General features: G+C 46.7%; 12 protein-coding genes across 12 annotated transcripts; 8 read left to right on the plus strand and 4 right to left on the minus strand.

Annotated features, from left to right (window-relative positions):
* Positions 1-78: 78 nt before the first annotated feature.
* On the minus strand, positions 79-996 carry KNAG0F01130 (uncharacterized protein; the record flags this gene model as incomplete). The annotated part of the gene is made up of 1 exon (XM_022608541.1): positions 79-996. The coding sequence occupies one exon, from the start codon at positions 994-996 to the stop codon at positions 79-81; it is 918 nt and encodes a 305-aa protein (XP_022465027.1).
* A 320-nt stretch (positions 997-1316) lies between these two features.
* KNAG0F01140 (uncharacterized protein) lies at positions 1317-2825 on the minus strand (the record flags this gene model as incomplete). The annotated part of the gene is made up of 1 exon (XM_022608542.1): positions 1317-2825. The coding sequence occupies one exon, from the start codon at positions 2823-2825 to the stop codon at positions 1317-1319; it is 1509 nt and encodes a 502-aa protein (XP_022465028.1).
* An 860-nt stretch (positions 2826-3685) lies between these two features.
* KNAG0F01150 (uncharacterized protein) lies at positions 3686-5113 on the plus strand (the record flags this gene model as incomplete). The annotated part of the gene is made up of 1 exon (XM_022608543.1): positions 3686-5113. The coding sequence occupies one exon, from the start codon at positions 3686-3688 to the stop codon at positions 5111-5113; it is 1428 nt and encodes a 475-aa protein (XP_022465029.1).
* Positions 5114-5454: 341 nt separating this feature from the next.
* Positions 5455-8808, plus strand: CHS1 (chitin synthase I; the record flags this gene model as incomplete). The annotated part of the gene is made up of 1 exon (XM_022608544.1): positions 5455-8808. The coding sequence occupies one exon, from the start codon at positions 5455-5457 to the stop codon at positions 8806-8808; it is 3354 nt and encodes a 1117-aa protein (XP_022465030.1).
* Positions 8809-9138: 330 nt separating this feature from the next.
* Positions 9139-10242, plus strand: DUG3 (glutamine amidotransferase subunit DUG3; the record flags this gene model as incomplete). The annotated part of the gene is made up of 1 exon (XM_022608545.1): positions 9139-10242. One exon carries the CDS (start codon positions 9139-9141, stop codon positions 10240-10242), a length of 1104 nt encoding a protein of 367 aa, XP_022465031.1.
* Positions 10243-11011: 769 nt separating this feature from the next.
* On the plus strand, positions 11012-11614 carry KNAG0F01180 (uncharacterized protein; the record flags this gene model as incomplete). The annotated part of the gene is made up of 1 exon (XM_022608546.1): positions 11012-11614. The coding sequence occupies one exon, from the start codon at positions 11012-11014 to the stop codon at positions 11612-11614; it is 603 nt and encodes a 200-aa protein (XP_022465032.1).
* Positions 11615-12604: 990 nt separating this feature from the next.
* Positions 12605-14233, plus strand: SRP1 (karyopherin alpha; the record flags this gene model as incomplete). Its single annotated transcript, XM_022608547.1, has 1 exon — positions 12605-14233. One exon carries the CDS (start codon positions 12605-12607, stop codon positions 14231-14233), a length of 1629 nt encoding a protein of 542 aa, XP_022465033.1.
* A 412-nt stretch (positions 14234-14645) lies between these two features.
* On the plus strand, positions 14646-15740 carry KAR1 (Kar1p; the record flags this gene model as incomplete). The annotated part of the gene is made up of 1 exon (XM_022608548.1): positions 14646-15740. One exon carries the CDS (start codon positions 14646-14648, stop codon positions 15738-15740), a length of 1095 nt encoding a protein of 364 aa, XP_022465034.1.
* A 149-nt stretch (positions 15741-15889) lies between these two features.
* Positions 15890-17179, plus strand: SWT21 (Swt21p; the record flags this gene model as incomplete). The annotated part of the gene is made up of 1 exon (XM_022608549.1): positions 15890-17179. The coding sequence occupies one exon, from the start codon at positions 15890-15892 to the stop codon at positions 17177-17179; it is 1290 nt and encodes a 429-aa protein (XP_022465035.1).
* Positions 17180-17638: 459 nt separating this feature from the next.
* Positions 17639-19993, plus strand: UBP10 (ubiquitin-specific protease UBP10; the record flags this gene model as incomplete). Its single annotated transcript, XM_022608550.1, has 1 exon — positions 17639-19993. The coding sequence occupies one exon, from the start codon at positions 17639-17641 to the stop codon at positions 19991-19993; it is 2355 nt and encodes a 784-aa protein (XP_022465036.1).
* A 170-nt stretch (positions 19994-20163) lies between these two features.
* Positions 20164-20613, minus strand: MRPL19 (mitochondrial 54S ribosomal protein uL11m; the record flags this gene model as incomplete). The annotated part of the gene is made up of 1 exon (XM_022608552.1): positions 20164-20613. The coding sequence occupies one exon, from the start codon at positions 20611-20613 to the stop codon at positions 20164-20166; it is 450 nt and encodes a 149-aa protein (XP_022465037.1).
* A 230-nt stretch (positions 20614-20843) lies between these two features.
* Positions 20844-23432, minus strand: NPR1 (serine/threonine protein kinase NPR1; the record flags this gene model as incomplete). The annotated part of the gene is made up of 1 exon (XM_022608553.1): positions 20844-23432. The coding sequence occupies one exon, from the start codon at positions 23430-23432 to the stop codon at positions 20844-20846; it is 2589 nt and encodes an 862-aa protein (XP_022465038.1).
* Positions 23433-23652: the final 220 nt, after the last annotated feature.

The raw sequence follows: 23652 nt of genomic DNA on the forward strand, positions 1-23652 counted from the left end.
CTGTGCAGGCCATTCTGTGGACGTATACCTGTGCCGTGTGTCCTCCTCTGGTTGTTCTAAGCTAGAGTGCCACTCCTATTAGACGTTTTGTAGATCAGGAGTGGCTTGTGTTGGGTGAATGCAGTGTAGAATTCGTTCGTCATTATAGTGATCGGTGCCCATACAGCATGACGGAAGATGTGACCAGTTGTCACGATCCACGTGGTCCCTTTCTTCAGCAATATCCATCAGTTTGCGGTACTCTACATCTTCGTCTCTAATCGCTTTTGCACGCGACGTCGACGAAACGTACTCAATTACAGATTTGTCCAGCTTCGAGCATATTTTGTGTAACTTCGCAATCTCGTTTGCGGCACTGTGCCTCATAGCAAGAATTGGACCGTATGACGATGGATCGTCGTTGGACCATTTCGTAAGAGCATTGGTGCCCTCTCTCATAGTCAAGCTGTCCATCTCAGAGGACACGGTGGGATATTCTGGGTCCCAAAGTGTGGTAGCAGTTGAAAACTTAGAATCAATAGTGTTCGTGGAGGATATACTACTCTTGCGAACGTCACCATCACCAGTATGGCGAACAACCGTAAGCCCATTACTTGAAAATGAGTGTCTTCGTGGATCTCTAAAGGCCGTTTCGAGCTGTAACCACGCCGCGGGCTCTGTCTGTGTTCCAACTTCACAGTTCCGCCTTCCCGTCTCCTCACAACTCCGCCTCTGGTTATTTGCAACGGGTGTACTCTTAAAAGTAAAATCTTTTCCCTGGGACGGTGCTGGACAGTTTCTGCTCTTAAGTTTGTTCCCTCTATCCCTTTTCGTTCCAAGTTTCAAACTTTCCGGAGCTCTCTTAACTGATTCACCAACGTTACCAGACCCACCGCAATCATCATCCGCCGTACCACCGTCAATATCCGCATCAGAACCCTTTTCTTTCTGCTTCCGTCTCCAGTTATTACCCCTCCTTCTTCTGCTTTGCCTTGGCAATCCCGTAGAGTTCACCATAGTAAGAACACGCAAACCCCTGCCGCTCTTGGTCGCCCGAGAACGTATGTTTCCAGCAACACACACTTTCAACCAACAGTGGGGCGTAGAGATGTTTCATATATATATATAATCTGGAAATAAAAAACTCATAAAGATCAGCGGCTATTTAAACTGGGCTCATAACAGAGTCATTATGAATATATATATATATAGTATATATATATCTTCAACTAAACAAACATAGAAGCAATGGGTGGAGGTGGTTGCTGTGCTCTACATGCAGCAAAGTAGGGTGAGCGGAGTAATCCAAATGTTTCCTTTCTTGTCAGCAGCTGCGCTCATCTGCTGATAGTCTTCTTCAACTTGGAAACGATACTCTCCTTTCTTGGCTTACCTTGAGCATCCACATCTTGAGCATGGTGTCTGGGGATGGTCTGTGCCCCGGTCTCTGCGTTGTAATGGTACACCATCTCCTCGCCCTCGACGTGCATCGTCTTCCCGGGTTTTTGAGTGTCCGTTTCAATGTGCGTCTTCGTGACGTACTCTCTTGGATCTCCCTGACCCTGGGATGTTACTGCAGCGGCGTTCTGGTATCCAGATTGCTGTTGCGTGCCCAGTAATGGGTCCTCTTCGCGAGCGGCCATCTGGCCAGAGCGCTGTTGGCGCTGCTGCATGTCACGGTTGCCCATTTGTCCACTCCCCACGTTAGTGGCTGGTGGTGGCATCGCGTGTTTGCCCTGAGATGCGTACTGCGAGGCAGGTTGCTGCATCTCGGATCCCATACCCTGCTGGTGCTGCGCTGTCATTTTCCGGGCATTTGGGTCTTTGATCAAATGGAAGGGCTCGTAGTGTTCATGGGGGGCACGCATCTTACCTGCACCAGGGACTGGGGTGCCATGCCCTTCAAACCCTGGGATGGCGGTCTGAATAGCCCCTTCGGGACAGGTGGTCATGTTCATCTTTCTGGCATCCAGCATGGTTTCAGGGTTGAAACCACGGTTACCGTAGTGTTCCTCCCGTCTGTCCTTCAAGTGCTCCGGTTTTGGGGCGGCATTGCCGTAGCCCACCGGCTGGACGTTACCGTACTCACCACCGGTTCTCCCACCGGCATTGGGATACGACATTTCTTCGGCGTTGGCACCGGCCATTGTAGTGCCCCCAGCCATCGCTCCGGCTGCACCGCCGACCACTCCTCCAGTGACGGCGCCTGCCCCAATGTGCGAAGGTTGTACCAAAGCTGGTTCGGGTTGTTGGGCAGTGCTCGACACTGGGTTAGAACGCATATTGGTTTCTGCCGCGGATGTGTGTGCATAGTTGGAGTCTGTGTTCAAATCGCGCACTCTACTAGTAGTCTGGTCCAGTTCTGTTTGCTGCTGGGACCGCAGGTGTGGCTGTTCGTGCTGGTGTGATTGTTCATACTGGCGTGGTTGTTGATGTTGAGCATCGCTGAATTCCATACCGCCAGGGATGTCTGTCTGTTGGTTGTCGACCTTGGGGTAGATGGTGTTCCCGTACTTGTCCTTTGGCAAATACGCATCAGGGTTTTCCCTAGGGGAGGTCACGCTACTCCTTCTCCTCTCGGTATCGAAACGGTGGTCGTCATGCTCATAATCGTCCTGGCCTTCTCCTAGGATCTTGTTGTAGTCCTCTACAGTATGGTGGCCCAAGGTTGAATCCCTAGGTACGGATTTCCCTTGCCTCGACGACTGGTCCACGATGGCACCATGGTGCTGGCCGTGGGAAATCTTCTGCCGGGCCTTCGACAAGTAGTCCTGTGCTGCTTGACCCTCACCCAGAATTCTGTTGTACTCTTCAACACCGTGTGACATTGCAGGTGCTCTAGACATGTTTGCGTATATTGTTTAGAAGCTATTACCTATGGTTCTCCTGTGGAATCAGAAACGTTAAGGTAAGTGGCCAAGAACTGCTGGTACCCTTTAACCGAATCAGCTCAGCGGAACATTTATATAGGATTCCAGGGACTGTACCACACACGGATAATAACCTCAAGAAGACACGGATATCGCATGCAGGAAGGGGTACCGTCAACTCCCCCCAAAACAGTAAGGACCTGATGTAATCCTTGCTCAGACAGGATGTGACGGTACGGGTGTACCCTTTGGTCGTTCTAGCTTCATTGAAACAGAGGGGTGGTTGGTGATTGACGCACACATCGTTCATCCGATGAGGGGTCGACGAACCAGGATCTTCCTACACCTCCACGTCTTCAACGCAGTGATTTAAGGTTTCTTTGTTGCTGGCAGTATACGGCTGAACATCCCAGCATCGTGGTCTCTGCGGGGTTGATGTATGGAAGGGGTGCAACAGGGGAGGGATTCTGAGAAGGCTCTAGATTCTGTGCTGTTGCATCGACAGTAGTGGTGTCCATCATGTACGTGTGAAAGGATGTGGGACTACTGGCAAGTTCGCATCTGGACGCTAAATTTCGCGCCCCCTGCGGGACAGTTGGGGTTGCTCCCTTCTTTCTACAAGCAAGGGCGATGGTTCCCTGCTAATCACGGTGCTGTATAGTAGTGCCGCTCTCGTTCATGGTAAACGTATCATGGTAATTCGGGACGTTCTACTCCACAGACAGTAGAAAGACCGAAGGAAGTTGACGATGGAAAAAAGAGAACGATATTAACAATATGACGAACATGTCAAAGTTTTGAAGGAAGAAGGGGGAAGGCTGAGGGAGGCATTACAGATGAGCACTTTAGGCGTCAGAATACCCAAGAAGTCCAAGAAGGGTAAGAATAAGGTAGAGAAGCGGCAACTAGTGACTCCGAGTGACTTCTACGAGGAGGCGACGGAGTTGGAGGACAACGGAGAGAGGTGGTTGCTGTCAGATGTGAAGAAGAGTCTGCGATTTTATCTTAGGGCATTGGATATGTACGACCAGGGTCTCCATCTAGCACAGGGCAATGATGATAAACTTGTATACGACATTCTCTATAACAGGACGAGACTGATGTTGCAGCTGTACACTGAGTACATGGCTAATGATGGGCATGTCAACTTGCTTCAGTATATTAACCTGGACGATTTACCTCAAGTATCGATGCTCAGGACGTTACCATTGATAATCCAGGACTTGGAGCAGGTATATTCGAGGTATCATTCCAGTTTGGGCATTGACACCTGGGACTTGCAATTCAATCTATTGACTTCGTACCTACTGCTACTGGAATCGACAGATCTGTTCCCATTGGATGGTGCGGGGATTGTTCAATTGACTGAGAAGTTCGTCACTTTGTCGACGAGTCTTATTCAGTATCAATTCCGCGAATTGGACGTTAATTCGATCATCGAATCTAAGGCGGCTGTCCCCAACACGGATACTGAACTGTTGCAGACAGAGCGAAATGAAAACACTGACGAAATTGTGGATATATCAGACCAGATTACCCTTGAATCAGTTGCTGAGGTTACACTGAACTGTCTTAAGTTCAATGAAACGTTGATGGAACTACTACTCGAAAACCGAGACTCGATCTTCAACGCAACCCAGTTATCCCATCTCAGCACAATAGTCTCAAAGTCCAACTGTGAGTTGAGGGACACACTAATTTTGAAACCAGAGCTGGTTAACAGCGACATAGAAATTGCATTGTATCAGATTGAGTGTGTTGAACTTTTGGCGGGAGGCCAAGTGGAACAATTCGAGTCGCGTGTCACCGAGACAAGCGATGGGATTTCCCCGGAGCTAAGCTTGGCGCAAACGGACCTGTTGGGGCTATACTTAACCTGCATCCCGGAAGATACGCAAGCGCAATGGCGTGCAGCGACCCTCCTGGGCAAGAAACTGGCGGAGGCAAGAGCAATTCTGACCAAAGAGAGACAAAAGCTACAAACGCAATCTGCATCAAACAGCGAAGAGCAACGGAGCTTAAGCTACACGGTGTACCGGCTGTGCACCGTAATGCTCTCCGCTGCAGAAAACGAGCAAACCCGGTTCCAGATCAAGTTGAGACAGGGTACATCGGAACAAGAACCCGTCATGCATACCTTACAGAAGAATGCGGCCACTCTAAGGACCAACGCAGCTACCATAGCCAAAGCCTCCTGCGGATTGCAAGAGACCATGGTCGATAAGTTGAAGAGAAACTACGTATACCAGCAAACCTCGCCGTGAACAGTGATAACCAAGCCACGCGTTTATTGTTGCGTAATACCCAAAGGGGAAATAACCGATTTTCGCGTACTTTTCTGGCGATACATTTCCTGATCGGGTAAATATGATCTGATCGGGCTGTGTTTCAAGCTTATTGAAGCAGCGTTTTATTTATAGAACGGTATAAGACTCAAGAAACGGATCGCATCTCATTGCTGTGCTGGTTCGTTTTGCGACTTTTGCTTTATAACGATAAGGTTTGTGCATCTTGACAAATCTGTGCTTTCTCATCGGCAACTAACTTTCTCGTTAAGTAGCAGGGCAAGAAGGTTTTGGAGACACTACTACACAAACAGTACGCGATGAGCTACTATAATACTAATGATCGTAGTAACGATAGCAATTATAACAGTCATGGTAACAACGGTAGCGGGTATAATCAATGGAATCAATACAATAACCAACATGTCCAGCAAAACTATCAGGACTATCACCAATACCACCAATACCACCAACAGCAGCAGCAGCAGGTATATGACTCAAGTTATGGGTATGAGCCATCCGCAGATGATGTGACACCCACTGAACCGCTCAGTTACGAACAACACCCGTACAACACTTCACTTCCCAGGAACTTTACGACCGTGGAGAACCAATATGACAGTTTTATAGTCCACGGTAATGGCAGAATGGGTCGCCCAGCGCCGCCCGTCATACCGTCCAATAGTAGGATTCAGACTCCACCCACTGCATATAACGAAACGTTTGTCCAGCCCAATCATACACCAATGCCAAATGAGGCACATATGTTTCAAGTTCCCTCCATAAACGTCATTCAAACACCGTCTGATTTCACACAAGATTCCACTATTGATCTGGTTAACACCCAAAATCGTCAGCAACACCAATATGGTGAAGACAATTACCACCAACAACCTGATGGTACGTATAGTGGAAACAACAGCGTTACTAACTTCCGGTCCTCTACAGCATTGAGTAACACTCCCAGTGACGTATCGAACAACGATGAGACATATCCGATACTGAACAACTACTCTCAGCAGCATTTGTATAACGATGCGAACAATACAAACTCAGCATCTGTTGACCTGGAGGATTCGTACATTGATCAGAATGGAGACGATTACCAGATCAATTCATATCTTGGTAGGGACGGTGAGGTAATTGACCCTTATAGCGGGGGTCTTCTGGCCATCTACGATAACAAGGATGATGATTCAGAATTCAGTAACGAATTGGACAAAGAATATCGGGATCTTGGAGACTACAGCGACGCCAACACAATTAACAAACTGGCCGCGGTAAAATCAAGATCTTTACTATCAAGCACATCATCAAGTAGTGCCCTCAATGCGCCACTGCTGGAACAGGACATGGGTGATTCATCAGAGAGCACCAAACGTAATCTACCGAGGAGGGCCACCACCAAAATTAGGAAATTCAAACTGTTTAGAGGTAATTTTGTCTTCGATTCGCCAATAAGTGCATCGTTACTTGATAGGTACTCTTTGGCGGTTGATAAAGAAAATGTTCTGTCGAACGAATTCAAATTTATGAGATACCAAGCAATTACTTGTGGACCACAAGAATTGGCAATGAAGAACTTTACTGTGAGACAACTGAAATATATGAGACCCAGAGAAACTGAACTGATGATCGTTATCACCATGTACAATGAGGATCATGTATTATTGGGGAGAACTCTGAAAGGGGTAATGGACAATATCAAATACATGGTCAAAAGGACCAGGTCCAGTACGTGGGGTCCGGACGCATGGAAGAAAATTGTCGTCTGTGTTGTCTCTGATGGTCGTTCCAAGATCAATGAGAAATCGTTGGCGCTTCTGAGTGCATTGGGTTGTTACCAAGATGGTTTCGCAAAAGATGAGATTAACGACCAGAAGGTGGCGATGCATATGTACGAGCACACCACTATGATGAACATTTCCAGCGTTGATGAAAACGGCATCGAATTGGTGTGTAACCAAAGCACCGTCCCAGTTCAATTACTTTTTGCATTGAAGGAGCAAAATCAAAAAAAGATCAATTCGCATAGATGGGCTTTTGAAGGGTTTGCTGAATTGTTACAACCGCGGATTGTTACTTTGCTCGATGCTGGGACAATGCCTGGTAAGGACTCCATCTATGAACTCTGGAGAGAATTCCGCAGCCCCATTGTCGGTGGTGCTTGTGGTGAAATCAAAACCTTCCTTGGTAAGGGGTTTACAAAGCTGGTTAATCCATTAATTGCGTCGCAGAATTTTGAATACAAGATGTCGAACATTTTGGACAAAACCACTGAATCCAACTTTGGATTTATTACGGTACTACCAGGTGCCTTCTCGGCATATAGATTTGAAGCTGTTCGTGGTCAGCCGTTGGAAAAGTACTTTTACGGGGAAGGGTTGGAGGATAAGGGTTTTAATTTTTTCTCCTCCAACATGTATTTGGCCGAGGATCGTATTCTATGTTTTGAGATTGTAACCAAAAAGCACAGTAACTGGGTTTTGAAGTACTGTCGCAGTTCATACGCTTCGACTGATGTTCCTGAACGTGTCCCAGAATTCATTCTACAGAGAAGAAGATGGTTGAATGGGTCCTTTTTTGCTGCTGTCTATTCGTTTTGTCATGTACACAGGGTTTGGACCAGTGGGCATAATGTTTTTAGGAAGTTATGGCTGACTTTTGAATTTCTCTACTTACTCTTCAACACCATTATATCGTGGTTCTCCCTAAGTTCGTTCTTCTTAGTTTTCAGGATTTTGTCTTTGTCCATTGCATTGAAGTACCATAAAGTATACGGTGTGTTATCTGTTGTCTTTTTGTGGCTATACGGTGTTTCGATTTTTTCTACGTTCATTCTTTCCTTAGGAAATAAGCCGAAAAGTACAGAGAAGTACTACGTGCTGAATTTCTTATTCTTTGCCGTGTTGATGTGTTACATGCTGTTTTGTTCCATCTTCATGGCCGTAAAGTCCTTTGAAGATATTTTGGATGGTCCGCATATTACTTTTGAGGGGTTGATCACGAAGAGGACTTTCCGTGACATGGTGATTTCTATGGGGTCGACCTATGTGCTGTATTTTGCGAGCTCGATCATCTATTTGCAGCCTTGGCATATGATCACGAGTTTCGTGCAGTACATCCTGCTGAGCCCCTCGTACATCAACGTACTGAACATTTATGCCTTCTGTAACGTTCACGATCTTTCGTGGGGTACCAAGGGTTCTGTTTCGAAGAGCTCGCTGGGCAAGATTACATCCAAGGAGGATGGTACTTTCAAGATGGAGGTGCTAGTCTCCAATGCTGAGATTCAAGCGAATTACAACAAATTTATGGAGATTTTGAACGATAACTCGACCCCTGAGGACAGTGGTGATTCCCTGTCCTATGAGGAGAAGAAGACTGGTTACTACGCAAACGTCAGAGCTTTAGTAATTATTTTCTGGGTGATGACGAATTTCGGTGTAGTCGCTGCCGTTTTGGAGACAGGTGGTATTGGCGACTATCTGTCGATGAGGCACGGCAATGCCGGTGAACTTGACCAGCAGTTCCAAAAACCCTTACTGACAGCAAACGCGACCGTCTACTTCACCATAATTCTGTGGCTAGTGGCGCTATCTGCTGTGATCAGATTCTTTGGTTGTGCAGCTTACATGTCCAACAGATTTTTCAATAGGCTGTTCCGGAAATGAAAGCCCAAAACGGGTGTGGCGCATCCCCCTCTCGAACTAAGAGTCATAGGAAAGGTGGCTTGCCGACCAGGAATGCAGCGGTGCACAATACCGAAGACACATCTACATACATACCTATACACACTGTAACACTAATACACATGGACCACGTGACTGCCCACAGTTTTTATTCGTACGGCATTACATTGGACTTGTAATACTATAACAGTTGATCAGTATATATATAGATAGATAGATGTAGTTTACGGTATGATTAGAGACGGAGTTTTGCGTTGTTCTATGAGACGAAAGCAGTACATCATATTTCCAGTCTTCCTTTGGTGACAGAAGATGTGCCGTTTTCTAATCTTCAAAGGTAAAGAGCCGATCAAGCTGTCACACTTGCTTACGAGGCCTGCGCACTCCATCATCAACCAGTCCTTCGACAGCCGGCTGCGGCTGGACAGGAGACGGCCTATGAACGGGGACGGGTTCGGTGTCGCTTACTACCCCCTCGACTCAGAGTTATCTGAGGACGGGCCATGCATTTTCAAAGCAATCACTCCAGCGTGGAACAACCAGAACTTGGAAACTTTGTCTGAGAAGACCAAGTCGAACCTTGTGTTTGCACATGTGAGGGCGTCCACTTACGGTGTTCTGTCTGAGACGAACTGCCACCCATTCACGTACCATGACATATGTTTCATGCACAACGGTGGTATAGCGAATTTCGCCAAGATCAAGAGAAGACTGTTGACGCACATTAAGGATGAGTACTTGAATTTGTTACAGGGGAGTACTGATTCTGAGTGTGCGTTTGCATTGTTCTTGGACACTCTGGATAAAATGGGGGTTGATCCCAGTAAGAAGGATGGTGGTTTTGGACATACTGCGCTGCGGACTGCACTGCTCAACACTATAGGGTACATCAGAGACTGGACTAAAGAGGTTGCTGAGAGTGGTGACGCTACCGTTTCTGCAGAACCGTCGTTATTGAATTTCGCCGTGACTGACGGATCGACCGTTGTTGTATCCCGATACATCACTTCCAAGACGGATGAGGCCGCATCATTACATTTCAGCAGTGGGTCCAGTTTTGTCGAGTCCTCCCCTGGGGAGTACCGTATGGAACGTCTGGACCGGAACCAGGACGTGATCATGGTTGCCTCGGAACCCTTGACGTTCGAGAGAGGCGACTGGACCGCAGTACCTACAAACAGCATCCTCACCATCAAGAAACAAACGATACTACTGCACCCGATAGTGGACGAGTACTACCAGAAGGACCCACTGTACCTGCGGAGCTCTACGTTGGCGGAGAACAAGGGCCTCATGGGGACAGTCCCCCTGGCCAAAGTGGTGGAAAAGAACGTCCCACCACTGGAACGCGAGGGCCGTATCAGACCAGCCATCGCAGACACGAGGAAGAAGACCGCTGCTCATCGGCTCATCTAGGTGCGTGTGTGCTCTACAGCATACATATCACCTCCCCTACATACATAGCATATTCGTAACAAGCGACAATCACTCAACACGAAATAACATCACTCCACACGACAAAAAAAAAAAGAAAAAAACATCGCAAGGCCCAAAACGGACATCCCGTCCCAAAGAGGAAACGGGTCAACAGCGTGCGGTAATTTCCCGAAAGGGCACTGCTACCCTGCGGTGGCTTCTGTGCGTCCGGGAGCGGGTTTTCTGTTTATAGCGCAAGACGGGAAACGGCTTACGAGATGAGTTAGTGAAGACGTTCTCTCTGTCGTTTTAGTGTTATGATAAGCATCGCAAACGAAGAAGGTTTGCCAAAGCGGTGTTTTTTTGGTCTGCTGTGGGAGTCTGTTTCTACGACTAAGAGGTGTTTTCCATTTGCCATTTCGTGTGCCATTTCCGCTCTTTTTGTTCGGGATTCGACGGGTTCCCTCTCGTTGCGTCAATTGCTTGCGTTCTATGCCTCTCTGTGTGGCTCAACTTCTCAGTTACCAGATTGAATAAAAAGAACGAGAGTTCTTGCCCTCTGTTTTCTTTTTTCCTTTTCCTCATTTCTGTGCTGTATATATATACATATATTTTGTAGGCTGGAATTTAGCACTTCTGGGTAGATATATTTCCACGTACTCTGGGAACCCAACGTCTTTGAAAGCCTGGGTTAGTGTTTTTGTGCAAGTAAGTGTCTGTCACTCTCCCAAGATAGGTCAAGTATTGCTGTTCCATACTTTCCAATAAAATGAAGTTCACTACCGTTGTCGCTGCAGGTATCGCTGCCTCCGCAGTGGTCTCTGCTGGGAAGGAGAAGGAGTTCACCACGACTATGACCTTCAGTGGACCAAGCACAACTTTCGTGACTACCTCCACCCATTTGACTCACAAGTACGGTAAGTTTAACAAGACCAAGAAGTCTCACGAACCAAAGCCATCAGGGACTCGCAAGTACGGTAAATTCAACAAGACTAAGAAGTCCCATGCTCCAAAACCATCTGGGACTCACAGATACGGGAGATTCAACAAGACCAAGAAGTCCCATGCTCCAAAACCAACGGATACCCACAGATACGGGAGATTCAACAAGACCAAGAAGTCCCATGCTCCAAAGCCAACCGATACTCACAGATACGGTAGATTTAACAAGACCAAGAAATCCCATGAACCAAAGCCATCTGGGACTCACAAGTACGGTAAATTCAACAAGACTAAGCACCACTCTCATACCCCAGACGTCAAGTTGGTTCAACCAAACGCTGCCTCTCCAGTCTCAAGAGTCGACTCCTTCAAACTGTACGGTTTGACTGCTGGGAGTGCCATGGTTGCTGGTGCTTTGCTGTTGCTATGAATGTGAGGGATTATCCAATCTGATTGTTGTGCGTTTGCAATATTGATATCAGTTTTTTCCCGGTTCTCCTTCTCAATTATCCCTCTCTGTTTGCGCTTTTGGTCCTTTCCTTCTTTCTCTCCCTCTCTCTTTCCTACTCTTACTGGGGAATACTTTTACAATCCGAGAAATTGTAATGGTTTGTGCGTATTAATACCGTTTTTCTCTTTCTTTCTTTCTTCGTGTGTGAATCCCATCTTTACTTTTCCCCTGTTGAACTCGCTTTTTATTCGGGTATGCTTCCGTGTATGTCGTTCGTCGGCGAATGGCTATCGTTTCTGTGTTTGAAGACTTTTCCCGCTCTGTGTGTGTGAGTAGAGATTTGTCAGATATCAGGGACACTTTTCCGCTACGTCCTCGTGTTCATCCGTTTCTACGTTTTATCTATCTGTTACAAGTGGAAAACTTCTTGTTGCGAGATAGTGTGTGTCGATTGATCAAGATTTTTCTTCTACGTTTCAAGAAAGATAGATGTTGAAAACTGGGTGCATCTTGAAAAAGTGGGTACTTGTCAAACAGGGCAACAGGTTCTACCGTTAGTTCGGTCGTTCCGTCTTCTTTTTCTATCTGTTAGCCATCGATATCTCTTTAGGTATCGCGGGGCTATATAATTAACGTGATTTGATATAATAAATAATAATATAGAATGTGTGTTCTTAGTTCAATTGCTGGTGACTCTACCGACAGAGGTGCCATCTAATGGGTCAGAGCGTCCAGTACCTTGGTACTTCTCTGTTACCCTCCCTCCATGCCATGCTATTCTACTATATCACTTCACACGAAACATGGTTTCTTCTTTTTCGAAGGAAATTTTTTTCTGCCAAATTTTTTTTTTATTTTTGAAGAAGTCTTCGCTGCTGTGTTCTGTGAAGTGTCAGATTGGTGATACCCATTTGGCGAGACACAGCAGGAGCAACAGCAGCCACAGCAGCATCACTAGCAACACATACCATGGACTCAGAGGATTCTGGCTCGACCAGCAAGTTTGTCCCCGAGTACAGACGGACCAACTTCAAAAATAAAGGGAGGTTCTCCGCGGATGAGCTCAGAAGGAGAAGAGACACGCAGCAGATCGAGCTGAGAAAGGCCAAGAGAGATGAAGTGTTGGCGAAGAGGAGAAATTTCGTGCCGCCCGTGGACGGTGTCGACTCCGAGGACGAGGATGACAACAGCAACTCTGCAGACCAACAATTTTACAGCCAGTTGCAACTGGAACTGCCACAGATGATCGAGCAAATCCAGTCTGCAGACTTCCAAGAACAACTGGCCGCCACGGTAAAATTCAGACAAATCTTGTCCAGGGAGCACCGCCCGCCAATTGACGTGGTCATCCAGTCTGGTGTAGTCCCCATTTTAGTCAACTTTATGAACGAAAACCAGCCGGAGATGTTGCAATTGGAGGCAGCTTGGGCGCTTACCAACATTGCATCTGGGAGCTCTGACCAAACTAAAGTGGTCGTGGAGGCCGGAGCGGTGCCTCTGTTCATTCAGTTGCTGTACAACCCATCTGTGGAGGTCCAAGAACAAGCCATTTGGGCTCTTGGTAACGTTGCCGGTGACTCTACAAGCTACAGAGACTACGTGCTCCAGTGTTCCGCCATGGAACCAATACTTGGTCTGTTCAACTCACCAAAGGTGTCTCTAATTAGAACGGCGACTTGGACTTTGTCTAACCTGTGCAGAGGTAAAAAACCACAGCCAGACTGGACCATCGTCTCACAGGCGCTCCCCATTTTGGCCAAGTTGATATACTCGCTGGATAACGAAACTTTGGTCGATGCCTGCTGGGCCATCTCTTACCTCTCCGATGGACCTGCAGACGCCATTCAAAAAGTTATCGACAACAGAATCCCAAAGAGACTCGTTGAACTTTTGGACCACTCTTCTACAACGGTTCAAACCCCAGCATTGAGAGCCGTCGGGAATATCGTCACGGGTAACGATTTGCAAACACAAGTTGTCATCAACTGCGGTGTGTTGCCAGCGCTAAGAAACTTGTTAAACTCTCCAAAGGAATCGATTAAGAAGGAGGCGTGTTGGACCATTTCCAACATCACAGCGGGGAACACGGAACAGATCCAAGCCGTCATCGATGCCAACCTCATCCCATCTCTCGTAAAACTGTTGAAGGTCGCAGACTACAAGACTCAAAAGGAGGCATGCTGGGCCATCTCCAACGCATCCTCCGGTGGTCTACAGAAACCGGAAATAATCAGATACCTCGTCTCCCAAGACTGTATAAAGCCGTTGTGTGACCTGTTGGAGATTGCCGACAATAAAATCATAGAGGTTGCATTGGACGCCCTGGAGAACATACTAAAGATGGGTGAGAGCGATAAGGAGGCCCGTGGGTTGGTCATCAACGAAAACGCGGACGCCATCGAGAGGGTTGGTGGTATGGAGAAGATCTTCAACTTGCAACAGAACGAAAACGACAAGATTTACGAAAAGGCTTTCAACATTATTGAAACCTACTTTGGTGCAGAGGACGATGTCATAGACGAGTCTGTCGCACCTCAAACCGCGGGGAACACATTCGGGTTCGGATCCAACGTGAACCAACAATTTAATTTCAACTAGCTCGAAAAGTCAGAAATGAACTAGTTACAATAAACGTATGCCACGCGTCATGGTAATCGTGTAACAGGAGTTCAAAATGCGTTTAGAATATGTGCACACCGCGTCGCTACGTCACATACAGGCACCATTTTTTGTATTTCTACTCTTCTCTATCTGACGTATCGAATTTTAACGAATCTCATTTGTAAACTCATACATATCTTTACCTATATACATATGTACAGCATTCCTTGCACGTGCCGCCAACGCGTATGCAGTTCATTACCTTTCCTATCAAGCTGTACCTCAAATTGTGGTTTAAATGGAAATAGAAAAAAAATTGCAATTCTAAATGCAACCAGCATCGAGTTTGTATCGCCAAATTTGAAACACACCCAAAAAGGGTTGCAGAGGCAGATTGGATTCTGTATGAATGCCAGTCCATTCAAATCAAAGTACTACCAGAATTGGACCACGAGGCGGTCAGCACATGGATAGGACTCTGACTCAAGCACAGGCGATCCGAGAGCAGAAACGGAGACTGAAAACAAATAGTAACATAACTGACTCGGCAGAGGACACGGAATGGGATGGAGAAAGTACGGGGAATCCCAGTGTCGTGTCAAATAACTCTACATCTATAATGAATCCAAATGAAGCGCTAGTAACTGGCAGCGATGAGACAATCAAATCCGAAATCGGGTTTCGTCACTTGTCCAATGAGGGAGTATTAGATAGAGGTGCATATGCAGATTTGAAGGAAGATCCTGATGATGAGTATTTTCCCAGCATGATATCGCGTAACGATTTGATTTTTTCTAGTGGTAGGAAACACGGCGGTGGTAGTGCTAGCCGATGGGATGCCCGTCCACTTTACCCGAAGAAGAGAGTAACCAGCCATGAGGGAAAAGGTTTAACTGCGCTTCGAAAGTCGTTGGGGGAACCAATCCCATTGCATTATATGTCACAGGATAATACAGACATACCACAGCCTCGAATCTCAAACTTAGATCCTATACGGCAGGCCGGGACTTCTAAGAATGTTGATCATGACATATTACCAGATAATGAGATAGAAAAGAAACGTAAAGAGATGACTGCTAAATGGAGAACTTTGTTGACAAAGGATAAACTATCTGTTGAGAAGAAATTAAAAGAATTGGAGTTATGGCACGATTCCGGGAAGAAAATTCCGCAACCAAAACAACCAAAACAACCAGAGAGAGTGCCATCTGTCATATCATCATTCGGTAGCCCACTGCCAAACATTTCAAGGACGCCCCCTGTACCAAAAGCAGATGAAACTGAAGATTTTTTACTGAAGTTACGCGATAATGTTGACAGTAACTCTCAGAAATTGGATCAGATTATAGCATTACTGTCTGCCAAGCAACCAAAAACACCGAGCCCGGAACCAAGTCATGGAGCCAGTATCTTACGAAACGGCATCCCGACTGAAAATATGTTTTGGACACTCTGTATTATAGTATTATTTGTCGGGAACGTAATGGTGTACCACTACTTATAGAAGATATACAGTTGTATATATTCGTGTAACTGTTTAATGAAATAAAATCCTTAATGCTCAAACTCGAATAAAAAAATAAACAGTGTAATTTTTTGAATAGAGTTCAAGCTTCGTTGACTAAACAACTGAATGAGCGTAATACGGCATGGATGCCAAGTATCAAGGTTGTTTTCAGCACCAATGACACTTTCGACGGTAGGGATCTCTCCCGGATTTGGCAGCGCGAGAATGCTAAACACAAAGCGCTGGTTTTAACCCAACCAGATTACCAATTCCCAAAACTACAATATTCGTCGTACGCCGACGATAAACTTGAGAAGCCAGTTGTCATTCAAGATCTGAAATGGTCTAACGACGGTACATCAATTGTATCCGTGTCCAATGACAGCGGGGTTAGACAGTACTTGGTTCCCGAGGCGACCAGTGACTGTACACCTGAATTAGTCCCCTTTACAAGGGTCTTCAAAAATAGGTCTATTGTATCGAGCTGCATTAGCCCGAGGTATTCTCTGTACAACGAGAACACGTCCGGTAATTTTGTATTACTAGGTTCGCGGGATATCCCCATTCAGCTGTACGGTCTATCTGCTGGTAGTGAAGAACAGGTTAATTTCAGTTACAGTACGCTGGATCAGTTGAACGAGAATTACAATGTACCTTATTCTTTGCACATTTTCCCGAGGGCCGCTGACGACCGGTTCTACATGGGTTCCACTAGAAACAGAGTATCTGTTTACGATATGAACCGTGACAAGCCCCTGTTGGAGTTGCAATCGACGCGCCGCCAGTGCGGGAAATCCGCGTCCCACAAGTCTATCGTGTCCTGTTTCAACGACACGAAGGTCAATAACATGGTCGTATTTGGCAACTACCACAACGAGTTGCACGGGCTGGACGAGCGATGTTGTGAGCTCACCCAGCTCGCTAAGTCGCACGGGGGTAACGGGATTTACCAAGTTTTAACAAGTGAGAACGGACACTACTGCTACGTTTTGAAGAGGCACTCGAGTGAAATCAGCGTCCTCGATGTGAGACAGTCTTTCCAGAGGGTCAACTCTCTGAAACTTCCCGAGACGACCCGGAACCAAAAACTGTACGCTACAAACTGCCCAGATAAAGGCATACTCATGGGCACCCCCAGGGGGACAATATGCTGTTGGGACCGACTTGTAGTCGAGTTTGGCGGCATTGACGTGAAGGCAACATCCCCAGAAGAAAACCTACCCCACTGCACACCAACAGAATACACTTTCCTGCAAGAAGACACCAACAACACCAACATAACGGAGGCATCGAGGATCGGAATAGCAGCGACCAACGCATCCGACCCGCTGTCGATGGCCTTCAGTTACAACGCTGACAAGTTCAAAACGACGACCGCTACAGAAAGTGACACAAAATCGGGCTTCGTAATTACCGAATTCGGAAACGAGCGATGAGGAGGTGTGGGTGTATTTTTTAACATACCGCTTTGGGAAATAGTTTCCCAAAGCGGTAACTGTCCCGCTTGTTTCCCTTTTCGTCGTGCAACGAAACCAAATAGGTAATTTTGAATTGCTTTTTTCTTTTTTCTGTGCAGAAAAAATTCGAGGCATCGAAAAAAAAAATTTTTACCGCTTCTCTTGAGGTGGTCCGTTTGATCCCACACCCGCTCTTGGTGTATTTGGACAGGAGTTTGTCTTTCGCGTTGGTTAAGAATCATACGTTACACGTACGCACAAAATATAGATAGATAGATAGATACGCACACTGGTGCAGAACACCTATACTTCTACCCTTCCCCCCTCGTACGTTGTTTTCTTCTTCGCTCTTTCTGATCAGGAAGGAAAAAAAAGGTTTGTCTGTGTGTGGTTTCTGCAACATCACGTACATACATATATATAGGATAGTCACCCGCGATGACAACGAACGAGAATATCAAGCCGCTGGTCGACAAGCTGCTGCTGAACCCGCTGCAGTTTAAACAGGCAACGGAGGCGACCGTTGGTGCAGGGGAACGCATCTCTTCGCAGATGCTCAAGAACCCTTCGTATATAGTGATTGGGAAGAAGCACGGTACGGTGGAAGTTCCCAAAATGGCTGCTGGTGACAATGCTGGTGAGCATTCTGATAGAGTCGCTAGTGTACGGGAAACGCCGAAGAAACAGGTCAAGTCCATGGCTGAGGCTTTGGCCAATTACACTGCGGCGAAGGGCAAGAGGAGGGACCAATTGAACAAAAAACTGGCGGTGGATCAGGAGCTCCATAGCGACGTCAGTAGTGACACTGATGCGTCGGAAGATGTGTTCCACGAGGCTAAAGATTTTATTAACGGTGGTTTGAAGACGGTGACTAGTTCTGCAGTTGGAGACGGTGAGGCAACGGCTACGTACAGTGCAGATGAAGATCTGGGGGAGGATCTGGGTGCACCTGTCGCAACAGAAGATGCAGACCAGAAAGGCGAAGAGAAAGAAAGTTACGATGATGATGACGACGAAGACGATCAAAGTTTTGAATTGGAGGACGACAATGATGATAATAAAGAGGATGACATTTCGCGGATTTCAGATTCAGAGAAAGTAGGTTTGCTCGAGGAGTCGATGGCCTTTGAAATCGAAAAGGAGAAAATGCGCGAGGAGAACAAACGAGCTAGTACAGCCCTACCAGAAAATAAACCAGAGGAAACAGTACCGGAGGAGGATCGTGATGACGAGAATGAATTGAAACATAAGACGCCTACTTCGAGACAATCTACAACCACTTTAAAGAGTACTTCCTCACAAACGTCGCTGGATTCAGCTGCCCCCGATCTATCCAATTTTTACGCCTTTAACGAGAACGAGAACGATGAGGGCTCTGCATTGCCTTCCAAGATTGTTAAAAATTGGGGGCGAGACCTGTCCAGCTTGAAACCTAGAGGCTTACTAAATCATGGTGTTACCTGTTACACAAATGCCGCGGTGCAGGCAATGTTACACATCCCAGCAATTCAGCACTATCTTTTTGATATACTGCGTGGCAAGTACAGTGATACAATCTCGCCCACTTCTGTATCCACCGTTTTGGCAGAAACTAGCAGGAGGATGTGGTTCCCGAATGAAATTCTGAAAAAAAAGATCGGTACCTATATTGATCCAAACAAGCTTATCTGTAGACTAGACGATATCAACTGTATGATGAGCGAATGGCAACAAGAGGATTCTCACGAATATTTTATGTCCTTGATGTCCAGACTACAAGAGGATTCCGTTCCAAAGGGCCACAAGATGACCGAATCGATAATATACGACATCTTTGGAGGGTTATTGAAACAGGCGGTCACTTGTAAGTCGTGCGGCAGCATTTCCAAGACAGAACAACCTTTCTATGATCTGTCGCTACACTTGAAGGGCAAGAATAAATCAGATCTCAACATAAATTCAGAGGCTAATACAAGCAACGGCGGTAATACTACCCAGGATTCGTCCACTACAGAGAACGGCTCTTTGGAGGTTGGCAATGGCAAGGCGGCTACTCAACAGGTCAGTGCACAGGCAAAGCAACTTGCCGTTAACAGGAAATTTTCGATTGAGAAGTCGATCAAAGATTTTTTCAACCCTGAGCTGATCAGGGTCGATAACGAACAGAAGGGCTACGTCTGTGAAAAATGCCACAAGACAACCAATGCGGCAAAACGTAACTCGATACTGCGGGCCCCTGAGACTTTGTTGGTTCATTTGAAAAAATTCAGATTCAATGGTACATCTTCCTCCAAGATGAAACAAGCTGTCTCATATCCAATGTTTTTGGACCTAACAAAATACTGTGACAAAGAGGCTACACCCAAGGGTCAAGATGTGTTGCCCGTCAAATATCAACTGATAAGTGTCGTAGTCCACGAAGGTCGCTCTCTATCTTCAGGTCATTACATTGCGCATTGCAAACAACCGGATGGTAGCTGGTCAACTTATGACGACGAGTACATCAACAAAATTACAGAAAGAGACGTGCTGAGGGAGTCGAACGCATATTACCTAGTCTATACTAGGCTGACTTCCAAAGCGATCAAGTTAAGAGATGACCTATCGAGTGTCAAATCCATGGAGTTGCCAACGAAAAAGAACATTGCATCTACCAACGGCAACGGTAACGGTAACGATCAGAACGTAGCATTGCAAAACCTGTCATCTTCGCCCAACACTTCTGCATCGTCAGGTTTCCCACCTAATGGCAAGAAATCGGGGAAGAAATGGAAGAAGAACAAGAAGAGAAGAACAAATAACCTTTCCAACTGATCGGAGTTATCACAGTCGCTTTTAAAAGAGCTTGCTTGGTTGTTGTTTTTATCTTTGTTTAATCTTTCCATCTTCCCCGTCTAACTATCTTATACATATATATATCATCGAACATCATATTTACAATTTCCGTATATTATTTACAGGCCCTGTGTTCTTCTGCCATCGTCTCAAGGTACGATCTTTATACCCATACTTCTTGCTACGCCAATCACCGATTTGACGACTCCCTTTATATCCAAAAGGGCGTGTCTCTCGTCTGTCTTCTTGATTTTCGCAATCTCGTATACGTGTTTGAGCGACAGTTCCCCTATAGTGCCCTCCTTCGTATTGATGTTCGGTTGTCCAGCGCCTTTCTCCTTCCCAAGAGCCTTCAGAAGAAGAAACCCAGTCGGCGGTGACTTCATCTCAAAGGAAAACGACCTGTCTGGCTTCACAGTAATCATAACGGGGACCGGTGTGCCAGGTTTGTATATCCCTGATCTTGCATTGAACTCTTTGCAGAAATCCATAGCTTTGATACCCTTGGAACCTAGCGCGGGGCCCACTGGTGGAGACGGCGCCGCTTGACCCGCTGCCACTATCAATTTAACCAGTATATTCTTTACTGGTTGAGACATGAGGGGGAGTGGAGAGGTCTGTGTGTCGTCTCTCCTCCCTCCAAAAGGAGCATATCTTTGCAAGTGCGCAATTCTTGTATTGAAGACTTCAGCAAATTTTGAACCGTTTTTTTACTGTAAAACATCGGAAACAACTGTTCAACTTCTTGTTAACGACTTTTGGACTTCACGTATATACATATATCTATATAACATAGTTATATTTAGGGGATATATCTGCGGGAACATATTTACTTGTTTGTAGTGCTTGCGGCGTTCTGTTGTTGTTTCTTCTTCTTCTCGAGACCTGCAATGTGGGCCTCGCTTTGGTCTACTTGGGTATGTGTGTGATCTTGTCCTGAGACTACCGTTGGTTTCAGTTTGTTGGCTACAACGTGGCACATGTCGATACTTTTGATCCACGGATCGTCCATGATCTCGTCTATGGTGGAACGACACGCGGGGGCCAAATCGATCATTCTACCGATGATGTGCTGCGACTCCTCCGGTAATGAGTGCAGCAGCCGCTGCGGCCCAATGTTCGGATTGTTGGGATCGATACTGTTGTGCGACGAATGTTGCGATTGCTTCCCCGATGCATGGTTACTCGACTCCAAGTTGTCATACGAAGGTGGTTCGGGTGTTCTTGTCACCAGAGTGCTCAATGAGTCGCAGTTTCTTCCCGAGCAGAACAATTTGAAAGAGTTGTCCCTCAACTTTGGAATCTTCCAGGGGAACTTCTTCAAAATCATGCAGGCGAAAATGATAGCGGTAGACCAGACATCCACGGGGCGCGGGTCGTATTTGGCAAAGATACAAACTTCCGGTGCCAGGTAAGGGTCGCTACCCACGATCCCACTGGCTTCCACCAGATTCTTGGAGAATGGGTAAGAGAACACGACGGCGGCACCAAAGTCGATCAGTTTCACTATCCCCCTTTCGTTTATCACACAATTATCCAGTTTCAGATCCCTGTGGGCCAACCCGATGCTATGTAAGTACTCCACGGCACTCAGGATTTGTTTGAAACAGCAGCATATCTCCTCGTAAGACATCTTGTTACTCATTACAATGGCAAACAGGTCGTAGTCACAGTACTCCATGACTTGTAAGATTCTGTTATTTTCGTAAACAATCTCGATTGTCTCTATGATGTTTGGGAAGTGCAGACTTGTCCCGATACAGTACTCGGATGTGATCTTTTTGACATAATCCCTCTTTGATTCGGAGTCCAGCTTTGGTCTGAATTCCTTCACGGCAAATATGGATTTGTCAGCGATTCTTTTCATCAGTTTAACGGACCCTCCTGCACCAGCACCAAGATCATCTCCTGTCTTGACGTACCTCTTGGAAAAGGGCAAGTTTGTATCAGTTTGGGAGGACCCGTACAAGCTTTCCCCGTTTTGTAACGACGTGTAAGACCCTGCGCCGGTGAACGAGGTAGACATACTGTTGTTGGTTCTATGGTTCGCCAGTCCTGAGGCATGCGACGATGAGCTCATTTGCGGAATCGCTACGTTCCCCGTTGTCGTTGAAGGGGATCCGTTCTGCGCAGCGTTATTTGGTGAGCCGCCGGAATTGGATCCCGATTTCTTGAAGAAGCCTCTCAAGTTTGCAATGGACGAGGAGTGGTGGCTTCTTGGCACGCTCTGGCTAGGCCCGGCGTGGAAAACGGTTTGTTGCTCAGGAGATCCGTACGGCTGGGAATCCTGGTAAGAGCCCGACGGCTGTCTCGATGCGGAATAAATACTGCTTGTTCTAGCTCTCGATGGCTTTGGTATAGCCTTGGCGTTCGTCGTCGAGACCTTTGCGGCCGATAAGGGCACATTATTCGAGTGCATCTCAAGAGCCGAGGATAGGTTGCTCGTAGTTGGGTTGTGATGGGCATGCGAGGAAGACCCCTTTGAGAAGAGCAGGTTCCCCAGGGACGATGAGAATGAGCTCGATCTGGAGATATTTTCCGCACCGCTACCGTCACTACCGCCGTTGTTATTGTGGTGGTGATTACCATTGCTATGGTTATTAGTATTGTAGTTGTTGCTGCTATTAAAGCTGCCAACCCCAAAGTTGGCGTTGTTCTGTGCGTTCTCCGCGGATGCCCTATGCAATTTGTGTTTTGAGATGATGAATCTGGGCTCGACAGAGTCCACTTTTGGCGAGGAGATGATATTTGAGTCGATCGCAGAGATGTTACTTGGCATAGCGCCCCCGTACGCTTCCAACCAGGATGACGACACTGACGAGCCGTTGCTGTTCGAGTCATTCGATGCGGAGTCCTTGTTCGAGTTGGGGACGGAGTACGGTATACTGGAAGACAAAGAGGGGATCTGCCTTGGGTGCGACTGCCTGAACCCGTTTCTCAGAGACGAGGAAGATTGTGGAGCGTACCCGTTGTCGATAAACGAACCAAATCTGTCCCCCTTCGAGGGACCACTAGTCCCCAGCATCGTGGCAGTATGGGCAAAATTGGCGGTCAAGAAACTAGACGAGAACTGTTGATCGCCAAGCGAAGAGTTCGGCGTCTCAGCTATCGAGTTATTCCCCTCATCCTCGTCGGTCCCAAAATCCAACTGTGTGACAGTTGTGACAGTCGTGGTGGCATGAGACCCAGCTCTTCCCGAATGGCCTATATCCAGTGTTCTCGAAGTGGTTCTCAGTATCGGGCTCGTGGTTCCGTTCGCCTGAGAGTCCATGGCAGAGCAACTATCACCCTCATCGCGAGAGGGTACGACCCCCTCGCTAATTACCCCAATTGGGTGGCCATCCACGGTTCTATTGGGGGTCCCAGATGGGGACGAGTTATCCCTCTTCTCTTGCAACAGCTTGGTAAGTGAGGACATTTCTTGGGAGCAGTAGCAAAACGATCCAGTACTCTTATCTTATTGTCAGTACCCTGGTATAAACTATTTTAGATGTCTAATCAGCAAACGGGAGAGCAATTTTCTGTATTTCTCAACGCTTTGTTCCTTATGACTCCTAAAATATAATTTAATGGAAGGTGAAATTTCAACACAATGCACTTCTCTGTTTTACAAGATACGAGTGTCTCTGTAGTACCTA

The sequence above is a fragment of the Huiozyma naganishii genome, chromosome 6 (assembly GCF_000348985.1).
Source record: "Huiozyma naganishii CBS 8797 chromosome 6, complete genome".
NCBI classification, from domain to species: domain Eukaryota; kingdom Fungi; phylum Ascomycota; class Saccharomycetes; order Saccharomycetales; family Saccharomycetaceae; genus Huiozyma; species Huiozyma naganishii.